We start from the raw sequence: 18,170 nt of genomic DNA, 5'->3' as shown, positions 1-18,170 counted from the left end.
TGCACTAAGTTTTAAATTCTATGAGGTCCAAGGTATAGCTATCACACTGCATGGCCTATAATAGGTGCTCAGTAAATATTTGTTAACTAGAAAACTGACAAATTTTCTTGCCGGATAAAAATCCTGAATGAATTGCTGAAGCCTACAGAAAAATTAGAGCCAATTGCCTACTGGCCCAATGCCTGACTCTTCTCATCTGTAAAATGGAGATGTTCCCAGGGATAACGTTGTACAGCAGATAAAATTTACATTAAAACCATATCAAAACAAATATGCATAAATAGATTATACAAAAAACACGGGATTAAATAATTAAACACATCAGCTGCAATTCCAGATGGGCTCTTAATTACCTATTTCAGGATGTGATGTTTTATTTCCCAACCAGACATATAACCATTTTCTTCTCTTTTCCTTCCCAGCATCTGATACAGCAGTTCCTGAGCAAAACAAAACAACAAAAACAGGACAGGTAAACAAATCTGTGAAGTATTTGAAGTATATCACTTAAATAGTAAAAATCCACAGTAGTGGCCAGGCACGGTGGCTCAGGCCTATAATCCCAGCACTTTGGGAGGCCAAGGTGGGCGGATCACTTGATGCCAGAAATTTGAGATCACCCTGGCCAACACGGCAAAACCCCATCTCTATCAAAAATGCAAAAATTAGCCAGGTGTGGTGGCACATGCCTGTAGTCCCAGCTACCCAGAAGGCTGAGGCATGAGAATTGCTTGAACCCAGGAGGCGGAGGTTGCAGTGACCCGAGATGGTGCCATTGCACTCCAGCCTCGTGGCAGAGTGAGCCTGTGTCTCTTAAAACAAAACAAAACAAAAAACAAACAAACAAAAAATCCACAGAAGTTTGCAGAGATGGGCTAGGAAAAGCAGGATATTGCTAAGTGGCAAAATTCATTGCAATGATTATGAAACAGCCCAAGAATTTATAGACTTGTACTCTTGGCAGAAATAACCTTGATTGTTACTTCTGCATGTGCCAATGCTTTGAAAAGAAAAAAAAAAAATACAAAAAACATGCAAGATCATGGTGTGTTCCTTCTGCGTGACCCAGAATTCATGACATACTGCAGAATCAACACCTGCCATCAATATTTCTCTTATTTTCTGAGGGTACTATTTTTATTATTACAAAAGTGATTCCAGCCATTTTAAGTGAAAGCTTCAGGCAGTACAGAAGTCTGTAAAGGATAAGTTTCCCCATCCCCTCTTTCTTCTTCCCCTTGTCTCTCTCAGACACTGTCTGTTGTCCTGTCCTGGTTGCTGTGCCCACTATCTCTGGGATTCTGTGTGTTAGAGAATGGAACAGGGAGAGAGGGAGAGAGCATATCCTGGTCAATGGAGATGGTATAGCCCCAGCAAGATGCCTCAATGCCTGCCTGCAGAGCAGCAGCTCTCAATTTTTTTTTTGAGACAAAGTCTCACTCTTGCCCAGGCTGGAGTGCAGTGGCGCAATCTTGACTCACTGCAACCTCCGCCTCCTGGGTTCAAGCAATTCTCCTGCCTCAGCCTCCTGAGTAGCTGGGATTACAGGCACATGCCACCATGCCCGGCTAATTTTTTATATTTTTAATAGAGATGGGGTTTCATTATGTTGGCCAGGCTGGTCTTGAGTTCCTAGCCTCAAGTGATCCACCCTTCTTGGCCTCCCAAAGTGCCAGGATTACAGGTGTGAGCCAACATGCCTGGCCTACACTCTCTCTCTCTCTCTTTTTTTTTTTTAACTTGGATTTTAATCATGTATGTAAATAGCAACATGAGTACAGGGAGTTTTAAGGCTTGTGCCTTATCTCTAAATGAAAGGATTTCAGATTCGTTTGCTTGTAGGATGGCATCACCCAAGACAACAGAGACCTAGTATAGTTTTTCCTGAAGAAGAAAGCCAGTTTAATATATTCAATACTGACTTCTCTGCTATTTTTCTGTAAAAATAATGATTGACCATATGAAGTTTCTGTTGCTTACCTGTAACTGATTAAAATGTGTAGAGCATGGAATTTTCTATTTATTTTCAGATGAATTCGTCACATTTCCTGGCTTTAGAAAGTTCTCCTTCCAAAAATCTTCCACGACTATGTATCCTCATAAACCCTGGTCATATAATATCTCCTTTCTGACCTGCACAAACTCAATGGCTTGTTGTGGATAATGGATAGAGGCTGCTAATCCCATGAAACCAGGTAGAAATGCCTGCTTCTCTATTTTTGCACCTCTAGCCAAAAGAAGTCCAACAAGGCCAGCAAAACCAATAACACCCAGTCCTGGAAAAAATCCAGCAGGTGCATTTTGGAGATATTCATAGCTGTCTCACCCACACTGAACCAAACTTTACATCTTGGGCTTCGTTTAGGAGTACCTTTCCTGACACCAACTTTTATATAGCTCTTGATAATGTCAAAGCTGAGAGACGCTTTCCTAAGCTGGGTCCTTGAGTCATCTGCATGTTTAGGTTAGCCCTCGAGAACTTAGTAGAGTAAAAGTTCATAAATCTTCATGGGATTTTGGGGAGGGGAGTCCTTTTTTGGTGCCGCATAGACTCTGAAGGTGAGTAGGCTCAGGCTGGCCAGCCCCATGGCCTCTAAACCACCTTGAACATGTTACTGGCAGTGGGGGTTTTCACAAGGTCTTTTTATACTTTTGAAACTCAGTTTCTAGCCTGGGCAATATGGCGAGACCCCTGTCTCTACAAAAATAAAAATTAAAAAAAAAAATAGCGGAGTGTGGTATCATGTACCTGTAATCCTGGCTACTTTGGGAGGCTGGGGTGGGAGGATCACTTGAGTCCACGAGGTTGAGGCTGCAGTGAGCCTTGTTTGTGCCACTGCACTACAGCATAGGCAACAGAGAGAGACCCTGTCTCAAACAAAATAACAGCCTGGGTCTTGTGGCACACTCCTGTAATCCCACTTTGGGAAGCTGAGGGAGGAGGATTGCTTGAGCCCAGGAGTTCAAGACCAGCCTGGGCAAAATAGTGAGACTCTGTCTCTACACAAAATTAAAAAAAAAAAAAATAGCCAGGCATCGTGACGCATGCCTGTAGTCCCAGCTACTCAGGAGGCTGAGGTGGGAGGATTGCTTGAACCCGGGAATTCAAGGTTGCAGTGAGCTGTAATCATTGCCACTGCACTCCAGCCTGGGCAAGAACGAGACCTTGTCTCTACAAAAGAAAAAAAAATCAGTTTCTTAAAACTGAGACTTTGTTTTGTTTTTGATTCTCTAGACTGCTGAGCAGAAAAAACCGAGACATTTTTACTATTAAAAAATTTTTTTAGGCCAGGTGCAGTGGCTCATGCCTATAATCCCAGCACTTTGGGAGGCCGAAGTGGGCAGATCACTTGAGGTCAGGAGTTTGAGACCAGCCTAGCCAACATGGTGGAAACCCATCTCTACTAAAAACACAAAAATTAGCCGGGCTTGGATGTGCATGCCTGTAACCCCAGCTACTTGGGAGGTTGGGGCAGGAGAATTACTTCAGCTCGGGAGACAGAGGTTGCAGTGAGCTGAGATCGCACCACTGCGCTCCAGCCTGGCTGACAGAGTGAGACTCCATCTCAAAGAAAAAAAAAAAAATTTTTTTAATCCCAGCAATTTGGAAGGCCACGGCAGGAGCTTGAGCCCAGCCTGGGCAACATAGCGAGACAGCATCTCATTTTTTAAAATTAAAAAAAAAAAAAAAGTTTAAACTTTTCCTTTAGGTTCAGGGGTACATGTGCAAGTTTGTTATACAGGTGTCTGTATTTTACACATTTAAAAAAATTAACTTATTTAAAAATAACAACAAACTAACTTTGTGCTAACATAACATGTTTTATGGCAACTAACTCTATTTTGAAAAAAATATTAGTGAGAAAAATGAATGAAAAAATTAGTGAGAAATATGGCATTGTTTTACACTTTTTGCAAATCTCATTAATATCTGGCTTAATAGGAGACAGAGGGATTCTCATCTCTGTTTCCATATTCTGTGTAAGTGAGAGCAATGACATCACACATCACATAGCCTCTGGGAAAGTGTACTGTACATCTCATGACAGAATGATAGTGAAAATAGCAAAAAATGTCCCACGAAAATCATTTTGATCTCATGGGTTCCCCATCTAGACTTTGAGAACCACTGCTGTAGAAAATGTGAAATTAAGTTTCATTTTCTCTTTCATCCTGTTTTCTCTAGAAGCCTAAGTCAGCCATGGAAAGAGTGGCACAGGGCTAGGGAGAGCTCAAAGGATTTGAGCAGTTGCTAGGAAAGAGATTTGACCATGGAGAACACAGCTCACAACAGTTATATTTTATCCTCAGACCCCTGAGCCCCACAGCTCCTTATGCCTGATGTCTAACACTTTGGAAAATTTTGGGATATGGGTCACGTGTTTTAGGTTTTCAGAGATTTTTGACAAAACGTGATGAAATGTAGTGAAACTGCTGGTGGTTGTAAGGTGCTATTGGGCTGGGATGTCATCTTGTGAGGCTGGCATCTAGCAGTGACTGGGCCTATCTCCTTGCCTGTGTCCCATCAGATGGACAGAATGCCCATGTCCATGAAGAATGAAATGCCCATCTCCCAACTACTGATGATCATCGCCCCCTCCTTGGGATTTGTGCTCTTGGCATTGCTCGTGGCATTTCTCCTGAGAGGTAAGGAGGGAGGGCCAGGTGATGGAGCACTTCAGAACCCTGGCGACTGCAGGAGGATCTGGAGTTGTCTCCACTTCCTTCCCCTTTATCCCTCCCCAAAGAGGCTCAGTTCTGCCATTGTTCCCATCCCAGCCAGGGAGGTAACAGGTAAGCTCATTCTCCACAAGCTGCTAATGGTTCTGTATATTAACCTGTGTATTTACATTTTGGAAAAGGAAAAAAAGCAGAAGAGCACCTTCATTTATTGGACATTTCTGTGCCAGTCCTGATGGTATACTCTTGACGTGCCTAATTCATTTTATCCCTATTACTGCCTTAAGAGGAAAGTACTATTTCCTACTTTGTTCACTTTGTTCACTTTCTCTGTTCTTTGGCTGAGAAAACCCTAGCTTGTCTCTTCTTTTGGCTAGGATTGTTGCAGGACAAAGACCATGAACAATCCTGGTTTTCTTCTTCTTTTTTTTTTTTTGAGACGGAGTCTCATTCTGTTGCCCAGGCTGGAGTACAGTGGCGCGATCTCAGCTCACTGCACCTCCGCCTCCTGGGTTCAAGTGATTCTCCTGCCTCAGCCTCCTGAGTAGCTGAGACCGCAGTTTCACGCCATCACACAGGGCTAATTTTCATATTTTTAGTAGAGAGGGGGTTTCACCATGTGGGCTAGGTTGGACTCAAACTCCTGACCCCAGGTGATCCACCCACTTTGGCCTCCCGAAGCTCTGGGATTGCAGACATGAGCCAGCATGCCTGGCCTGATCCTGGTTTTCTTATATGTTCCCTAAAAGCAAGCTTTCTTAACCTGGGGGCCACAGATGGACTTCAGGGGTAATGTGAATCCTTTGAAATCACATGCAAAAGTGTTTATGTGTACATGCCTGCATTTTTCAGGGGACAAGGTCTGTAATTTTCATTAAATTCGCAAGCTGCTCCATGACCTGGCACCTCCATCCCACCCCCGCCCCCTGCCCCCAAAAGTTTTAAAATGGTACAAAAACAGCCATGAAACAGCTTATGGTTTTCATGCAAATTATAGGCACATGGCACCTGGTACTGTTGTAAAGTGGGGATAAATTGTTCTGTACTCATTAACAAAAGCTGTTTCAGGGCAGTACGTCAGGAGATGAGACTAGTAACCATCTCAGCTGATTTGAATAATAGTGAAACTTGTATATTTCAACACCTGCCCCAGGTGCAAAAGGAAATTTAAAATTTACTGGAATTCTGCTGTTAGCCTTCATACAAAGGCATGATTACAGTTTTGGAAAATTCTGAGTATGTCTCATAAAGAAGTGTTTTGAAACCCAAGTGAGTACTTGAATTCTGGATAGGCAGATGACTCAGAATGAAATAGCTTAACACCATTGCCCAGAATGTTGGAACAACTTTGTAATTGATGAGCACTAACTGTGGTTAAAATAGCAAGTGTTTGACCTGGGAAAGGGAATGGCTTTTTCTGCCAAAGCCAGCCACTGGTTCTCACCTTTGGCCCATGTCTGCCCTTTGGGAGGCAGCACTGGAATTCCCCCAGCATTTTGCATGTTCTATGCACCGCAGCCACTCTGCTCACACTGTGGCCTTGTCTTTTCAGGGAAATTCATGGAAACCTATTGTTCGCAGAAACACACAAGGTAATTTATCTTGCATGAATGGGTGTTGTAATGATTGTACAAGCTGTTACAAATGATTAGCTACTACTCAGTGGTTTAATGACTTGAGCTTGTGTTACGATTAAACGTAGAGTTGGAAAGATGTGACATTAGAAGTGAAAAAGTTGTGCAGATTTAGCTCACATTAACCTATGTCTTGGTTAACACTCTGTCTGAGCAAAATGCCAGTACCAAGGCAGGTGGGATTAATAGAAGTATAGCATGCAAAAGAAAGAAGGTGATATGGCACTTTACTCTGAAATTTTTTGTTCACCTGTGGGTAAGTTAGTTTAAGAGGCCATTGTTAAACTGGAGTTTATTGAGGAGAGTTGGCAATATGGAAAATGAAAAAAGCATGCAGAATATTATCCCTGGGAGTTGGTTCCTCTGCCCAGTTAGACCATGGGAGGAGCTTGTTTTGGGGCCTTTTTAAAAACAGTATTTGAAGATTCTCTAGTAAGGGATTTTAGCTATTTGCCCTATTCTATAGCTTTTGGAAAAGAAATTTTTTACAAAGATGTAAATTATTAATGAAGGCATTGCCTAATTAATTGCATTCACTGATTAGTTGCATTAATACCACAATATGTATTAACAAGAAGGAAAATTGACACCGGCAAGGTGGCCTTTCAAGGTCACACTTAGAGACCTTTTGGTAAATAAATGTATTGAAATCATGATTTTATATTTTGCTAAGAATGTTTTTTATCTCATTATAATGGATTGGCAGAAACTGTTTTTCCCCTGCAGCCTGTTTTCCCATCTGTAAAACGTGGAGCTTAGACTAAATGAACTGTGAGCCCTTTGAACTTTAAGGGTAATTGCATTGTAACTTAGCAGCATCTGTCTTTTGTTTTGTTTTCTAGTCTTGTGTTTCCCATTATGAGCCCCTCTTTTCTGTTTACAGGCTAGACTGCATTGGAGATAGTAAAAATGTCCTCAATGACGTGCAGCATGGAAGGGAAGACGAAGACGGCCTTTTTACCCTCTAACAATGCAGTAGCGTGTTAGATTGAGGATGGGGGCATGACACTCCAGTGTCACATTAAGTCTTAGTAGGTTTCTTTGTTTCATAAAAAAGACTCACTTATTCCATGGATGTCATTGATCCAGTCTTGTTTTAGTTTCATGAATGAAGGGTACTTTAGAGACCACAACTTCTCTGTCCATGCTCTAATCATCTCTGTAGAATCACTGCTAAGTGATCTTTCACAGTACACTTAAACACTTTCGGTGTTGGTGAACTCCTTACCACACCCAAGGGAGTCCATTCAATCTCAGAGCAGTTGTGAGATTAAGAAATATTTAAAGCAAAATCTGTCTCTGGATGACATCTGCCTATAGGTCCTAGTTGAGCTCCTTATACCTATACAGAACATCTCTTCTTTATTAACTGCTGGATCAGTGTTGTGTGAACTAACAGGACAAAAAATCTATAGGCTCCATCAGTCAATAAGACTGATTTTTTTTTCTTTCTCTTAAAGGTAATGTCAAGAGCATAGAAATCCAAAAGATGGTTACCTTTGGAGAAACATGTGCTTATTCCATTAATGTTGCTATTGCTCTAAGCATGCTGGGAAGTACTGGAGAGCTGCTAACTCTTCAGGTATTGGAAGGAGAATCTCATGTTTCTCCAAATTTCCTTGCTTCTGGGATGCAATTTCTGGTTCTTTTGTTACCCTAATTGCCTTCATCTCATATGTATTTGTATCTCTCCTTTTATGCCCGGCTTTCAGAGTTCATTGTCTCACTGCAGGTATGATATGAGCAGCACAGAGCCTATGGTTCATTAACAATGCAGGAAATGACATGGAATCACACTGTAACTGTGACTCACTTCTTTATTTTTTTTTCTTGAGACGGAGTCTTGCTCTGTTGCCCAGGCTGGAGTGCAATGGACAATCTCGGCTCACTGCAACCTCCGCCTCCCGGGTTCAAGCGATTCTCCTGCCTCAGCCTCCTGACTGAGCAGCTGGGCTTACAGGTGCATGCCACCACGCCCACCAATTTTTGTATTTTTAGTAGAGATGGGGTTTCACTGTATTGGCCAGGTGGGTCTCCAGCTCCTGACCTCAGGTAATCTGCCTGCCTCGGCCTCCCAAAGTGCTGGGATTACAGGCTTGAGCCACTGCACTTGGCCAACATTGACTCACTTCTAAAACTCCTAAATTTTCTATTATTTTCTTTTCACATTTGAGTGTCTTTAGAGGTGACCATAGTGTCACATCCTAATTCTTGCTTGGGGAATTTAATTTTGGAAACAGGGAAGAGTCCGTGGGAATAAAATGTGGTGAATGACAGGGATATTCAACCAGGGGCAGTGCGTGGATGTGAAAGCAAGGCAATCCAAATAAGTTTCTCTAAATATAATTCAGGGAAATGTGCTCCTCAGTAACAACAGGTTTATTTTAAAACTTTAATAACTACTAACACGAGGAGCCATGGGAGAGAGATTAAAGCAAACAGTTGTTGAATGAATGAATAAAAAATATGTGTGCCTGAGTGAGAGGGGCTTCTGGCTGGATAGAAATGTGGAAAGTAAACCAGATCTGAAAGACATTTCTGTGAAGGACTTCCCAGCATGTTTAGAGCAATAGCAACATTAATGGAATAAGTACGTGGTTCTCTAAAGGTAGCCATCTTTGGATTTCAACTCTCTTGACATTACATTTAAGAGAGAAAAAAGTCAGTCTAATTACCTGACTGGTGAAGCATACAGATTTTTTTGTCCTATTAGTTCACACAACACTGATCCAACAGTTAGTAAAAATCCCCCTCACCTGGGTACTTGGAAAAACTGGCCCAGGGCAGCCTGACTTCTGACTTGTTCAGTTGTGGTTGGGCAGAATGATTGGCGCCAATGATGAAAACAATGAGCAGCAGATTGGCAGCTGTTTCTTTTCTTTTCTCTTTTTTCTTTTCTTGTCTTTTCCAGATGGAGTTTTGCTCTGGTTGCCCAGGCTGGAGTGCAATTGCATGATCTTGGCTCACTGCAACCTCTGCCTGGTGGGTTCAAACGATTCTCCTGCCTCAGCCTCCCAAGCAGCTGGGATTACAGGTGCCCACCACCACACCTGGCTAATTTTTTATATTTTTAGTAGAGATGGGTTTTGCCATGTTGGCCAGGCTGGTCTCGAACTCCTGACCTTAGGTGATCTGCCTGCCTTGGCCTCCCAAAGTTCTGGGATTTCAGGTGTGAGCCACTGTGCCTGGCCCTTTTTTTTTTTTTTTAATTTTTTTTTTTTTTTTTTTTGGTCAACTTGGCTTTGATGTCAGCTTAAGATACTTAAAGTAACTTTGTCTAGTGTGCTAAACTCAAACATTTATTTAGAAACGTTGGGGAAGTGGGTCTAGAGCCAGGTTCAGGGCCTGAATTTCCCCATCTGGAAAATGGAGTGGGGCTAGATGGTTTTGTGTATGTAGTCAGGTTATAATATCTTGGGAGGTAATGATACACCCAACCCTAACTTAGCTCATGCTCCCTACCCACCTTCCAAAACCACCACCATTATCAATGTCACTACCAACTTGGGTCTGACTAGAAAAAGAAGACAACAGACACTTCCTAAACAGAACATGTAAACTCAATGAATATTACTTTTCTGTTTTGCAAAGGGGTATTTTCAATTGATTCCCAAATATATTTCTGAAACTCCTTGTACCGACTAAGACACACTGACATGAGCAATCATAGTATTTTAGAGCTCGTAATGGCCTCCAGGAGCCTCTGTCCTAGTAGTTCTCAATGTTAGCTGAACAATCAAATGGGGAGCTTTTTAAATGCCAATTCCTGAGTCCTACCCTTTAAGAGATTCTTTCTGTAATTGGTCCAGGGTATGACTTGGGCATCTGAATTTTTGAAAAATGTCCCAAAGTGGTTCTAATGTGGAACCAAGTTCTGAAAAATGCTGGTCTAGCCCGGTGGCTCTCAAACTATGCACTTCAGACCAGCAGCCCCCGCGTCACTGGTACTTGATAGAAATGCAAATTCATGTCCTTCACCCCATACCTCCAGAATCAGAAACTCTGGGGGTAAAGTCTAGCAAACTGTGTTTTAACAGATCCTCCAGATGATTCTGATGTGCGTTAGAGTTTGAGAAATGTTGCACCGTAGTAATTCCTAACAGATAAAGCGTTCAAGAAAAGAATCTCCCTTTACCAGGGCTGCGTGGTGGTGAGCTTGGCCAGACAGAGGGTCAGGAGCTTCCAGTACCGGGGGCAAAGGTCCTGCTGCTTCATCTCCTTTAAGCTGATATCACTTTCTGCCTAGATTCCTGCAGTATCTTCCTAATTATAATCTCTGACTTTACTCCTTTTCCTCTGTTCTCCATGCTGTGGCAGAGATACCCTCTTTCAATACAGGTATGGGTCTCCTGTCTCCTGTCTTCCAGCCCTTTTCATCCTTGGCCCCTAGACCTACCTAGAAGCAGCATACTTAGTTCTGCCTGGGGCATAGGTGGCAAACTCTGATGAATTTAGAGGCCAGGCAGCTGATACAGTTGAGGGAGTCAAAGGGAGATGACGTGGCCCATGATAAATCGGAGTGTGTGTATGTCCACTTAAGGGCATTAAAATTTAAAATTAGTTAAAATAATTTCCTGGGCAAGCAAAACATGGCTGTGGGCTAAAACAAGGTAGCCAGTTTGAGACTGGGGTAAGGGGTGGATTTTAGTAAAAGATGAATTAAAATAAATATATAATTCTTATACTGAGACTCCTTGATCAGAGGAGGCTGTGGATGTAGTTGCTCCTCTCATTCCCTCTTTGTGTAATCAGGATGAATTGTTAGCATCTATAAATAACTTTTTGGTATCTATTGTATGTGGGGCCCAGGAGAGAGAATTGCTTCTTTTAAGGAGCTTCACATCTGAATGACACAATACACACATGGGAAATGCAATAGACTAGGCTGGGTGTGGTGGCTCACACCTGTAATCCCAGCACCTTGGGAGGCCGAGGTGGCACATCACTTGAGGCCAGGAGTTTGAGACCAGCCTGGCCAACATGGCGAAACCCTGTCTCTACCCTAAATACAAAAATTAGCTAAGCTTGATGGCGGGTGCCTGTAATTCCAGCTACTCGGGAGGCTGACGCAGGAGAATCGGTTGAATCTGGGAGGAGGAGGTTGCAGTGAGCCGAGATCGTGCCATTGCACTCCAGCCTGGGAAATGGATTAAGACTCTGTCTGTCTCAAAAAACAAACAAACAAACAAACAAAAAGGTAATGCAATAGAATGGAATCAATGTTGTTTTTCCATTTCCATAAGGAAGGAATTTGATGCAGTATGTGGTTCTTACAGCTAATGATTATATGGTGGATCCACAATCAAACCTCACAATTTAAAGCAGGAGTTTCCAATCTTTTGGCTTCCCTGGGCCACACTGGAAGAAAAAGAATTATCTTGGGCCACATATAAAATACACGAACACTAATTATAACGAATGAGCTAAAAAAATCGCAAAAAAAATCTCATGTTTAAGAAAGTTTACCAATTTGTGTTGGGCCACATTCAAAGCCATCCTGGGCCACATGCAAGCTCAATTTAAAGCAACCTAATTCCTCACCATGGCCTTTCTAGGCTAAACACAAGAGATACTATCAATTTGTAATGAGCACCTACTATATTCTGGGTACTCTATTAACTGTTTCAAGGCACTTATCTCATTGATTCCTGACAGCAGCTCAATAAAGCAGGTATATTATTTTGGCTTTGGAACTAAGAAAACAGAAGCACAGGCAGGTGAAGGAACTTGCTCAAGGTCACGTCATCCAATCTCCTGTAGCAGAGCCAGGTTTTGAACCAGGCTTGAAGGGCTCCACACACTAACCACTACCCTGTACTTCACAGTGAGGGCTCCAATTCCAGACTTCATGCATATTACTCTGTAACATTGACCTGCATTGGACTCAAATGGATTTCGGTGTCCTCAGATCCACAACAACCTGACTATATCAGTGGCTTTCCAGTTACAACCCCATTATAGCTCAATCTTCCCTTGTCCCCATATTATTTACTCAGAATCTGATTTGCATTTGCAGAGGAAGCTGTAAAGGGAGAACCTGGCAGGAACCTTAATGAAGCCAGGTGGGACACATTTAAATGGGAATGTGTTGAACTAACTCATGAAGAGCCGAAGCCAGCTGTCAGCAGGCTTAATGAAAGGTTAACAGGAATCCAGCAATGGGTGGCTGGGGAGACTCTTTGTGTCTCTAAAGAAAACAGGAAGTTGAGAAGTGGTCTCCCTGGGTGGAGGTGAGAGCAGAAGGAGGAAGCCACTCAAAATCGAAAGACTGGGTCTGGAAATAGAGCTTCATTTAGATTTGTAAATATGTTACAGCCTTAAAAAAAAGCACTGTGAGTTCTCAGCTCTCTGAGCATCAAAGGACAGTGAAGGGAAGTGTTCCCAAATAAGATGAATGCTAATGCTATCCAGAGGGAGTTTGGGGAGCACTGGAAATGGCTGCTCGCAAAACAGAAGGTGGATTTGCTGCTTGTGCTGAAAAGGGGCTATTGTGCAGTTATATGCATTATCCATACTGTATGTGAAATAATGGGGTGGGAGCACAGCAAAGACCCGCACACATCCGTCAGTTTCACTCCCATTTTCAGCCAAGGAAACTGAGGCTCAGAAAGGGGGCATGAGTTGCCCAGGCCCCACAGTTAACCAGTGCTAGAGCAAAGCACTAAACTGTGTTTTCTAGACTTGTCTCTGTGGCCAAGATTCTGGAGTTTTCACAGAATCTGCCCTGTTATTGCCCTTCTAGAGTCATGTAATTAAGTTCTTGTTGGTGTGGCCATGCAATTTAGCGTTTCTTTTCCGTGAGCCATCTCTCTTAGCACACCCCTGGCTTTATAGTGGGCTGCTGCCCCCAGGAAGAGGAATCAGAATGCAAAAAGTGCACAGCTTGGCTGCTCTGCTGCTCTCCTAGCAGCACCATAACTATGGTGACCAACTTGTCTCAATTTGCTCTGGGCTTTCTTGGTTTTAAAACTCAAAGTCCCACATGCCAGGAACCCCTAAGTCCTGTGCAAACTAGTGTAATCACCCAATAGGTTCTTCCTGTGCCATCTGCACAGAAAAACCAGTTCATTGAGAACACGGCATTGCAGTAGAGAAAAAGTTTAATGGACATGACGCCAGAAATAGAATAGGAAATAGAGTTATTATTCAAATCAATCTCCCCAAAGGCTTGAAGGTTAGAGTTTTTATGGACAGTTTGGAGAGCAGGGGGCTAGAGAAAGGGTGCTGCTGATTAGTTGGGGATGAAATCATAGGGGTGTGGAAAACTTCCTTGTGTGCTGAGTCCAACTCTGGGTGGGGCCACAGGACGGGGTGAATCATGAGTCACAAGTCTGGGTGGGATCAGTTGAAAAAATATTTCAAAAAACCAATCTTAGGTTCTACAATAGTGATGTTACCTATACGAGCAACTGGGGAAGTCACAAATCTTGTGATCTCTGGCTATGTAACTCCTGAGCAATAAGGGACTGTAGAAACTATGGGGTCGACTGTGTCAGATTTCTCTCACCGTTATAATTTTGCAAAGACGGCTTCTCTTGGATGGTTGGTCAACCTAAGTCTATAAACTAGAGATCAAAAACAACCATCCTCTCAGTTCTCTCACAGCCCCTGCTCTTGCCTTTATTGCAGTGATCACTTTTCCTGTGACTTTGCAGTTGAACCCAAATGGAATTTAGTTTGTTCAGATCCGCTGTTAGAATAGACTACTACTAGATCTACATTTTATATCTAGACCCTTGTATTCAAAGTGAGATTCAGACCAGCAGTTTTGTCATCACCTGGGAGCATGTTAGAAATGCAGAATCCGAGGCCCTACCCTAGACCCTCCGAATCAGAATTCACCTTGTAACATCTAGGATCTCTAGGTCACGCATGTGCACATAAAAGTTTGAGAAGTCCTAGTCTAAAGCATTGATTTTCAAACTCAGCTGCACACTGGAATCACATGGGGAAACTTAAAAAATACTGATGCCTGATCCATAGATCAAAACATCACCTTGCACCCCATAAATATACACAATTATTGTCAATTAAAAATAAATTTAGGCAAGGTGCCGTGGCCCACGCCTGTAATCCCAGCACTTTGGGAGGCCGAGGAGGGTGGATCACCTGAGGTCAGGAGTTTGAGACCAGCCTGGCCAACATGGCGAAACCCCATCTCTACTAAAAATACAAAAATTAGCTACGCATGGTGGTAAGCGCCTGTAATCCCAGGTACTCAGGAGGCTGAGGCAGGAAAAATCACTTGAACCTGAGATGTGGAGGTTGCAGTGAGCCGGGATCACGCCATTGCACTCCAGCCTGGGTGACAAGAGCGAAACTCCATCTCAAAAAATAAAATAATAAAATAAAAAAATAATTAAAACATTTTAAAAAATACTGATGCCTGGCTCCCATCTGAAGTCCTGATTTGATTCACAATGAGGAGACATGGGCATCAGTTTTTAAAGCACTTCAGGTGATTTGAATATATAGCAATGTTTGCAAACTTCAGCCCTAAAGAGGGGGTAGCTTTGCACCAGAAAGTAATGTTTCTAATTAGTCAGAACAAAGCTTGGCCTAAGTTTATGTGGTTCTACTACCCCCACGTGATTTTGCATATGGAAATCATCAATATTGCTCAAGAAGATCTGAGGCATAAAGATAATGACCAATTACTATGGAAGAGGCCCACTAAAGTAGTTACAAACCAAGATATAATATTTAGTCTATGGAAAGTTATAATGAGAAAAGACAAAAGACAATCAGAGGAGGAATGTCCTTAGGGTCAGGGTGGCACTATGAATCTCTTCAGAAGACATCAGAAAGATGTCTTGACACCAAGATTGTAAGAGAAACGTGGGAGATTGGTTAAGTGGTAATCTTTGTTGCACAATAAGGAACTTGGTACAAAGGCAACTATATTTTCTTTAGTACTTAGATAAATGGGAGATCTTCTGTAGGGAACAAGCAGTCATTCATTGTCTCAGTAAGACTGTATTCTTTTGCAAGTAAGAGAATACGAAAAAATAATGATTTAATTAGCAAAGACTTTGAACCATTTCACATAACTAGAGTCGGGACTTAGGAGTGTTGTAGGGTTGGTTCAGCAGCTTCACGAGAATGAGGTATTAATCAGGTCTCTGTGTCTTCATTGGCACTTTCTTCATGGTCGCAGGATGGCTGCCACAGCTCTGATATGCCCTCCCACAAAAGCATCCCAAGTAGAAAGAAAGAGCCCTGGCAACATAGCAAGACCCCATCTCTACAAAAAATTTTTTTTAAAAAATTAGCTGTTGGTGGTGGCATGTACCTGCTCACTTAGCTACTCAGGAGGCTAAGGCAGAAGTATTCCTTGAGCCCAGGATTTCGAGGCTGTATTAAGCTGATTGCACCACTGCACTCCAGCCTGGGCAACAGAGCAAGATCCTGTCTCAAAAAAAAAAAAAAAAAAAAAAAGAGAAAAGCCAAGTAGGAAGAAAGGAAGCAGGTGGCAAATGGGGCTTTTCCTCTAATATGATGCTTTATCAAAAAGGGACATTACTAAAAGAATTTCCTATGTTTGATTGTCCAAACTGGGTCACATACCCAGACCTTGGCAAAGGGGAATGCAACTGCTAAGATGACTTATATTAATCAATCATTATTCATTCTCTAGGCTATGCATATTGACTAGGATCCGTTAGCATGGGTGAAACTGGGAATGGCTGTGGGGTGGATAGTCTTGATTTCTGCCATGGTCACTCATCCACCACAAGGTTACTGGTTGTCTCCTGTGTTCCAAAGGGCCCTGCGGGGAGCTGGGGCATTGTGAGGAACAAGAGAGTCCCAGTCCCTGATCCTAGGCAGCTTACAGTCTGCAAAGCCATTTCTATCTTTATCACCCATTTCATGATTCCAAATATTTGGATCATTTCTGATGTGCCTGAGAAACAAAAAGAGTGAAGGGATAATATGCTTAGAAATTCTGCATATATTTAGATACGTTCTTGAACTTGTGGACCTGTACCTTTGCTGTAAGGGTCATCAGTCAATGGAGGAGGGGGCTGAAACATTCAGACCTAGGTGATGAAGGCAAATTAGAGCAAGAATTCTTAGCTATGGCAGAACTTTCTTAGCCTGGCAGAAGATAGTTGGCCTTATCACAGATGTGAGAGTAATAGAAATACAACACCTTATATTTCTATGCTGCTTCATACTTTTCTAGGCATTTTCAAACATTGGTGTTCTGTGTCAGAGGGACAGTGTATCCCCATTTCATAGAGGAGCAAAATGGAAGCACAGAGAAGCAAAGTGACTGTGTTCCCACCATGCTTAGTGAGACAGGACTAGAGTCAAGTGTCCTGATTCATCCTCAAATCAAGGGATCCATGCCATCTTTATGGGATGCTCACCATGTGCCCCTGGCTTTGTGCTTGGAATTCATAACAGGGCCAATCATCATCACTAATATTATTTGAGCACGTACAATAAGCCAGACACTGCCCTAAGCACTTTAAATAGGCTTTTACATTTAATCATGACAGTCACCCTTTGAGGTAGTTGTCACTTTTATCTCTGTTTGACAGATGAGGAAATGGAAGCTCAGTCAGATAAAGAGGCTAGTCAGCTAGGATTCTAACTAAGAAGCACCTCCATGGCCCAGGGCCTTAACCCATGTGCCCTGGCCCTTCAGGTATATAAAAGCACTTTTTTGATCTCTTAATGATTACATACATGTGGAAGGTAGAAAGGAACTATTCAGTTGTGACTTTTAGGTTGTTCCCATTTTCCCTCTAATCACCTTAGTAAGATGATGCTGGAACGGCTACATTGCCTGGGGTATATACCCTGGGGTTCCTTGTAGCGAACCAGGAAAATTTACAACACAGACACACATGAGGAGTTTAGGAGCAGAGGTTTAATAGGTAGAGGAGAAGAGAAAGAGAAACAGCTTCCTCTATAGAGGAAGGAGTCTCCCAGCGCAAAAGACCTGCTGGTGGTGAATATGCGGAATTTTATAGTCCGGTTTGAGGAGGCAGTGTCTGATTTATATAGGGCTTATAGATTGGTTTGATCAGGTATGACGTTTACATAGCACATGAGGAAGGCTGGTCGCCCCACCCTAATCTTCTTATGCAAATGGACTTTCCAGTTGATCGCGGCCATCTTGTCTGCTTCTTACTGTACATGTGGCTGGCAGAGAAGGGACGATGGAGCCACCATCTTGAACATGTCTAGTCCCTAGTTCTGCCGGCATTCACCCATGCGAGCTCCTAGCTTGCAGGCTGCTCTTTGTTAGAAAATTATTTGGGGCTGCTCTTCATTAAAAGAAAAGTCTTACTGAGGACTCTCATACCCTTGCTATCTGCCTAAGTGATTTCTTCTTAATGCCTGTATCAACATGTTCTCCATCCTTAGACTCTCTGAATGCCACCAATATGGAGATGGGTGGGGAGTGAAGAGCATGGAACTAGAAAGTTCTTTGGGTCTAGGTCTTGCATTGTTTTTGTTTGTTTGTTTTATTGTTTTGAGACAGGGTCTCACTCTGTCACCCAGGCTGGAGTGCAGTGGCATGATCCTCTGGGGCTAAAGTGATCCTCCCACCTCAGCCTCCTGAGTAGCTGGGACTATAGGCACAAGCCACAACGCCTGGCTAATTTGTGTGTGTGTGTGTGTGTGTGTGTGTGTGTGTGTGTGTGTGTGTTTTGGTAGAGATAGGGTTTTGCCATGTTGCTCAGGCTGGTCTCAACTTCTGGGCTCAAGTGGTTCTCTAGCCTCAGCCTCCCAAATTGCTGGGATTACAGGCATGAGCCACCCACACCTGGCTGGGTCTCACCTTCTTGAAGAGACCCAAGTTTAGACCCAGATCTCCAAATGAGGTCATATATTAAAGCA

The 18,170-nt window shown here is 42.7% G+C and overlaps 1 protein-coding gene and 1 pseudogene across 1 annotated transcript in view; one reads left to right on the top strand and one right to left on the bottom strand.

Annotated features, from left to right (window-relative positions):
- TIMD4 (T cell immunoglobulin and mucin domain containing 4) overlaps window positions 1–7,389 on the top strand; it is a 40,418-nt gene extending 33,029 nt beyond the window's left edge. Inside the window, exons 6-9 of the mRNA XM_054488391.2 lie at window positions 423–472; window positions 4,530–4,647; window positions 6,233–6,272; window positions 7,198–7,389. Coding sequence (XP_054344366.1) covers window positions 423–472; window positions 4,530–4,647; window positions 6,233–6,272; window positions 7,198–7,282 — 293 coding nt within the window. The 3' untranslated portion in view covers window positions 7,283–7,389. The remainder of the gene's footprint in view (window positions 1–422; window positions 473–4,529; window positions 4,648–6,232; window positions 6,273–7,197) is intronic.
- LOC129036793 (MICOS complex subunit MIC26-like) lies at window positions 2,017–2,588 on the bottom strand (annotated as a pseudogene).
- Window positions 7,390–18,170: the final 10,781 nt, after the last annotated feature.

Source organism: Pongo pygmaeus, chromosome 4, assembly GCF_028885625.2.
Source record: "Pongo pygmaeus isolate AG05252 chromosome 4, NHGRI_mPonPyg2-v2.0_pri, whole genome shotgun sequence".
NCBI lineage: Eukaryota > Metazoa > Chordata > Mammalia > Primates > Hominidae > Pongo > Pongo pygmaeus.
The sequence above is the reverse complement of the archived record's forward strand: the minus strand, read 5'-3'. Positions and strand labels throughout refer to the sequence as shown.